The sequence below is a fragment of the Lutra lutra genome, chromosome 4 (genome assembly GCF_902655055.1).
Source record: "Lutra lutra chromosome 4, mLutLut1.2, whole genome shotgun sequence".
NCBI classification, from domain to species: Eukaryota; Metazoa; Chordata; class Mammalia; order Carnivora; family Mustelidae; genus Lutra; species Lutra lutra.
In genome coordinates this window covers 171,144,821-171,150,820 of record NC_062281.1, presented here as the reverse complement: position 1 = coordinate 171,150,820, position 6,000 = coordinate 171,144,821, and the positions used below count along the sequence as shown (strand labels likewise).

Here is a 6,000-nt window from a genome sequence, read left to right as displayed (position 1 = left end):
TTCCCCGGCCTGGCCTGCTCACTGAAGTCACCCGACTGACCCCTGTGGGCAGGTCATTGTTACTCCTCCTGAAGCCCAGGGAAGCAATGCCAGGCTTCTTCATGCTCAGAAAGGCCACAGGGGGGCAGCACTGGGCTGTCACTGAGGCCCGCCCACCAGCCAGTGACTAACCAAGCTGAGGTGGGCACATCCTTTCAGAACCAGAAATCTCATCCTTACCTCAGCGGGCGACGCTCGCCCCCTCCAATCCCCACCAGATTTATTCCCTAAAAGCAACAGCAGCTCATTTCAGCCTGCCCACTAGCCTCAGGGACAGGGGAGGAGCCACTAGCGACTTACTCTCTCCTCCTCTCTGGCTACCACCTTCCACATCTTCCCAGCTCCTCCCACTCCACAGCTAGCATCTCTACTGTCCAGGCTTCCCACCTTCGCCTGCCTGTTAACACCATCAGGCCTCAGATCCTGAGATAAGAGAAGCAGGAGAGACACCCTCCCCTGTTTTTAAAGACTGTGCGTTCTTCATCATGCGCTCCTTACTTCCTTCTCCTCACTTAGGTTAAATGTCAGTGGACTTCACGAGACAATAGGTCCTCGTGCCTCTTCCTGCCCTCTGCTCTCACTGCCCTTCCAACAGCTCCAGTAACCTCTTAAGCAGCAGCATTTAGTATAAACCCCTGCATCCATGCAGGAAAGACATTTAGAACCTTGAAACTGCTCATTCCACTTCATCCAAAATGCCATTTACTGGTCCTGCCATTTACCCCCAAATGCAGAAGAAGCCTTATAAAAGACAGTCATTGTGATACTTACTTACACAAGTGAACAATCAAAAACAACCCAAGTGTCCAGCAACTGGGAAATTATTAAAAACAAACTATGCTTTATTCCCACTTCATGGGCAATTATGCAGCTATTAAAAACAACTACGATTATGAAGACCATGTGATAAGACAGAAAAATGATTACAATATAAAACACTATGTAAAAAAAATATAAAATTAAAGGGACAGCAATGATAAGAATCTTAAAATAACAGGGCATGCAGGTGGCTCAATTAGTTTAGCGTCTCCCTTCGGCTCAGGTCATGGACCCAGGGTCCTGGGATTGAGCCCCAAGTCAAGTTCCCTGCTCAGCAGGGAGTCTGCTTCTCTCTTCCTCTACCCCTCCCCTGTTTGTGCACTCTCTCACTTGCACTCTATCAAATAAATAAAAATCTTTTTTAAAAAATTAAAGAACTATGCCAAGAATTAGTGAAAGGTAACAAAATGCTACCTTTTTAGTTGTACTGGAGCCCTGGAGTAGGGACAACCATTTTTCCAATCTCTACCAAATGTTCTTTCATGTATATATATTACTTTTACAGGAGAAAATGTATGTCTGTGTATAGTTGAAAATTTTGATAGCAACTGTTAAGCTCCCTGGTCTACACTTGAATTCACATTTTTAAAGGTCCTATAAACCTCATCTCATCATGACAAAAAGGTTCCTGGAAACCTGTACCTCCAGGACTCAGTGCCTGCACCCCAAAGCCCTTGGTTAAAGGTCAATGTTATCCAACCCTAAGATGCCTGCACTTGCGTAACTCCTAAGGAGACTCAACACCATCTGGAAGATCGGATTAGATCAATATGGTTGTCAGGTGCAACTTTAATGAAGTTTTGTACCATACAGTGATGGGGGGGATGTCTGTTTTCCAGCAAATTCACCTGTCCCAAGGCAAACAGCCTGGGCTTCCAAGGACAATAAAAGGCTTTTCTCCCCAGGGAGTCTCATTCCTGAGCTGACAGGACAGGATTTCAGGAAGAATGAGTACAAGAAGAGGGCAAACTAGTGAAGGGAGTCAGGTAGCTTTTTGAATTCTTCCCAGTGTACCCTGGACCTAGGCATGTAGGCATCCCTCCTAAGGCAGCATGCCAACCCCAGCCACTCCCACTTGAGGCCAAAGTACCTCCCCAAAGAAAGAGCCAGCCATCATTCATTTCATGATACTCCTCCCCAAAGTGCGCCCAGAAGCACAGAAGCCTGAGCAGTTTCGGCCACCATACAACACATGCAGCCTTCAGGCCAGAACCCTCAAGGGCCCTCCTCTTCCCTGGCCCCCCAGCTGTTCGCGTGTCCGCCTAGCAACAGAAGAGCGGCCAATGTGTGCGGGGCTGGGTGGTACGGGAGGGGCAAGAATGAGCAACACAGCAAATCCCATGTGGGTTCTGGAGCAGGGTGGACATGGTGGCAGGGCCAGTCATGGCCCACACAAGGACCCATAGGGCTCTGTGTCCTTCGTTAATTCTTCTCCGGGCGGTTTCTGTTCAGGACAGCTTTAGGGGCAAATTCCAGCTTGTCCTTAAGGCTCACCACCTGGGTATGGTCCTTGCCTAGCAGTTCATCCAGCTTGCGGTCCTCCCGGCGCTCAGAGATGCTCTTCTCCTCCTCCACAGGCTGGGGATCCTTTCCCCGGATGAACCATTCCAGGTGGTAACCCACAGCCCCGACCACAAAGGCCACAGGAAATGTGACATAGGGAGCATAGGTACGCACCACGGTCCAAAGCACAGGCCACATGACATCTGCAGAAGAGCACAAGGCAGCATTAGGGAGAAACCAGCATCCCCCTTCCCACCGAATACAGACAACCCACCAGGGCTCTCCTTTCGCTAGGCACTCTGGTACAACTGACTGAGCATCTACCACACAGTCATGCAAGAGGGTACCTTGCGTGGGCAACAGTTAGGGCCCCCAAACAATCTAGAAGATTCTGAAAGACATGATTGTTAAGGAAGAAGGCAAGAATCTCTATTTTATGTACTGTACTCTTTGACCATTATGCAACCGTGTTTGACAGTGTTGCCCACAAGAGAACCTCTGAGCTTATCTAACAAAGATTCAAGCCTGTGACTGGCCCCAGGCCCTCCCTCCACACTTTACCGACATTTCAGGAATGGAAAAGAGCCTTCCTCTGCTCTAAGCAATTTCTCCATGAACAGAGCCAGCCACATTTTTCCCACTGTGTATAGTCCCACTGTGACTCTCCTAGCTCCCAGATAATGAGAAGTAGTTCCTTTACCTCACACAAAGAGCAAGGAACATATTTAAATGGCCAAAACCCTAATCCATTACTCAACAATTCTGGATTTTAGATAATTATTTTTTCCTATTCTGAACTTGAGCTTTTTAAAAATGAGACATACCTACGCTTTGCAAAACTGCTGTCCAAACCCCTTTCAAAATACATTCCCTCCAACCAAACCCATACCCTCATATTTGCAAAATAAACTCCTAAATATATCACCAACACATTATACATACTCTGAACATGATAGACCTTGAATTATTATGTTTTAAAACACACACACACACACACACACACACACACACACACATTGTAAAAGCCATGGCAGGGTGCGGGGGAGAGTGGAATGGCTCTGGAGCGCCCTGAAATGAAGACAACACCAAAAAAAAATACAGAAACACACAACCTGGTTCACTCTAATGGCCATTTAGTCTCAAGACTATTACCATTAACAGTTATCAAAGATTATTCACGGGCCACCTGGGTGGCTCAGTTGGTTAATCCTCTGACTCTTGATTTCAGCTCAGGTCATGATCTCAAGGTTGTCGGATCGAGTCCCGAGCCCAGCTCCATGCTCAGAGTACAGTCTGCTTGTTCCTCTCCTTCTATTCCTCCCCCTACTTGCTCTCTCTTGCTCACTAATAAATAAAGTCTCTTAAAAAAAAAAAAGATTACTCACATTATCATAATGATAGCTACCATTTACTGAGCACCTATGTGCCAGTCCTTGGGCTAAGCATTTTAAATGTAGTATCTCCTTTTACCCTCATGTCCACTCTATGAGGTAGATGGTATTATCAGAGGGTTAAGTAACTTGCCCCAAAGTCTCAAACAAAAGATCACTCCCTCCATTTGCACCTATGTAGGTGTTTCTCCAACTTGGCTATCTCTAAAGTGTACAACTGAAATCTCACCAAGAACAGAATGATGCTCTCTCTTTCTTTGGTTCCAATTCTCTTCGGAGAAATCCCAGCATTCTTCGGACCCAAGACTATCATGGACCATTATCAGGGTAAAGCTTGTAGCAGCTCCAATGTTCCCCCCTGAGTCCTTTGTCTCAGCACCAGGCCTATATGCTGTACAAGTCACCCGCTGGTCATCACCTGATCTTAACAACACCTCTATGAGGTAGGAATTATTAGCCCAGGTTTGTGTCTAAGGCCACAAAGGCTCAGGGACATTATGTGAACTTGTCCAAGATCACTAGAAGTGACAGAACCACTGCTTCTGAATCCAGGCCTCTCCAAACTTCAACACTTGTGCTCTTTCTAGTGGCAAGAACACACTGCAGATAGGTGTGCTGTTTCTGTCCAAATACTGGACTTGGGGAGTGCTTCCTACAATTTTTTTCCATCAACTTGGCATGTCACTATATGGAAGAGTCTCCCTTTTGGCAAACTCTAAGATTACTCAGAAATATGTGAGATTATAGGACTCAGACGATGTTAAAAGAAACACCCCTGAAGAACCTCAAACCTAATACTTCATTTTCTTTTCTACCTTTTATGCAAGCTATGCATAAGTAAATATGTACCCTAAACAGCAATCCTCCATTCAGATCCCCAATTTGTTGTAAAATAAACCAAACATGAGTCCATAATTCACAGCATCTCCCACATGCAGCAAAGGGCTCTCTCTGATGTCCCGCCCACATTCTAATCATTCCCAAATAAGTCAATGCATTCATATATTCAACAGTTAGAACCACTTTCTCCTTGTCAGACGTTATGCTGGAGGCCTACCCCACCTGTCTGCATTTCTCAAAACACTGAAACTACAAAAGGGCAACGACCATGTCTCTACAGCCCTCACTGTGACCTATCCATCCCCTACCTGCCTGCCCTGCCTACCATAAAGTGCTCCCAGAAAAGTTTGTTAAGTGAATGAATGACAGCTCTAACAACGCACCAGTGTAAAACCTCAGCAGACGCCCAACCCTCGCCCTCACAAGGCGGCAGGAATACAGCAGGCTACTTTGCTGATGCAAGAAGCTGAACACTCCCTAACAAGTCATCCCCAGGGTATCAAAATGAAGGCGGCAAAAGCGTCCCGCAAACTCTCGAACGTCTTCTTTCCAACCCCGCACAGAGGAAGCCTGAGTGTCCGGTAAAGGTCAAGTGGGTTGCTAGGAAACCTGCCCTTGTGCGGGAGCCCCTGAAGCCCAATGAGACCAGAAGCCGCAGTCCGAGGGGCAGAGGAGACCTGACAGGGTGGAAGGACTGGCCCTGACCGTCACTCGAGCCCGGCCCAGGGATGGGAGCGCAACTAAGATCCGAGTCCCAAGTATCTGGCCTTCTCCCTCCTCTGGGTTCCCGGTCCCCTGCCCGTATCTCACCACCCTCGTGGCCTCTGCAGCGTCCGTTCTCACCCCCGTGCCTGAGCCCGAGAAGCGCTGGCAGCCGGGGGTCTGCTGGGCGCCCAGACTCGGCCCCCGAGCCCTGGGAAGATGTCAGGCCCAGCCAGGGCCTGAGCCGACACCCTTCCCTAACTCAGAGGTCACTCACTGCCGGGAGCCGTCACCTGACAACGGGCGGCCCCGGCGGCCGCTTGGGTAGAGGGAACTGCCCGCTGGGACCTCGTGCTCACCTGCGCCGCAGCCCGCACTCCACGGTCCTGCCCCCGCCCTCCGCCCGCCTTCTCGCTAGCTCGCTCGCGGCGAGCACCGACGTCGACCCTCCCAGCGGCCCGCGGGGCTTGGCCCCGGGACCCCGCCCACCGGCGCCGCTCTCTCCGAGCGCGCGGATTAGCTGAGCTCCAGTCAAAGGACCGGAGGGAGCTGAGCGTCAGCCTCGGGCTCCGCTGCGCGGAGATGGGACTGCGCCCCCTCGTGGCTTGGAGGGTTTCCCAATGACGTCAGCACGTGCTTTCCGCGTGGAGAAAAGTGGAAGGTCGTCCATTCATTTATTAAACTGATGTTTATTGGTCGTCTCTAA

General features: G+C 49.3%; 1 protein-coding gene across 5 annotated transcripts; it reads right to left on the bottom strand.

Annotated features, from left to right (window-relative positions):
• Positions 1-1,629: 1,629 nt before the first annotated feature.
• SMIM12 (small integral membrane protein 12) lies at positions 1,630-5,810 on the bottom strand. 5 transcript variants are annotated; one of them, XM_047728032.1, is made up of 2 exons: positions 5,654-5,810; positions 1,630-2,564 (listed from the first exon to the last, which is right to left on the bottom strand). In XM_047728032.1, exon 2 carries the CDS (start codon positions 2,557-2,559, stop codon positions 2,281-2,283), a length of 279 nt encoding a protein of 92 aa, XP_047583988.1. In that variant the 5' UTR covers positions 2,560-2,564; positions 5,654-5,810; the 3' UTR covers positions 1,630-2,280. The 5 variants fall into 5 exon arrangements, with proteins under 5 accessions (XP_047583988.1, XP_047583991.1, XP_047583990.1 ...); XM_047728035.1 differs by lacking the exon at positions 5,654-5,810 and adding an exon at positions 5,588-5,609; XM_047728034.1 differs by lacking the exon at positions 5,654-5,810 and adding an exon at positions 5,436-5,581.
• Positions 5,811-6,000: the final 190 nt, after the last annotated feature.

What these genes read in the sequence shown, in the direction of transcription:
- SMIM12 (XM_047728032.1), bottom strand. Translation starts at nt 2,559, where the DNA reads ATGTGGCCTGTGCTTTGGACCGTGGTGCGTACCTATGCTCCCTATGTC.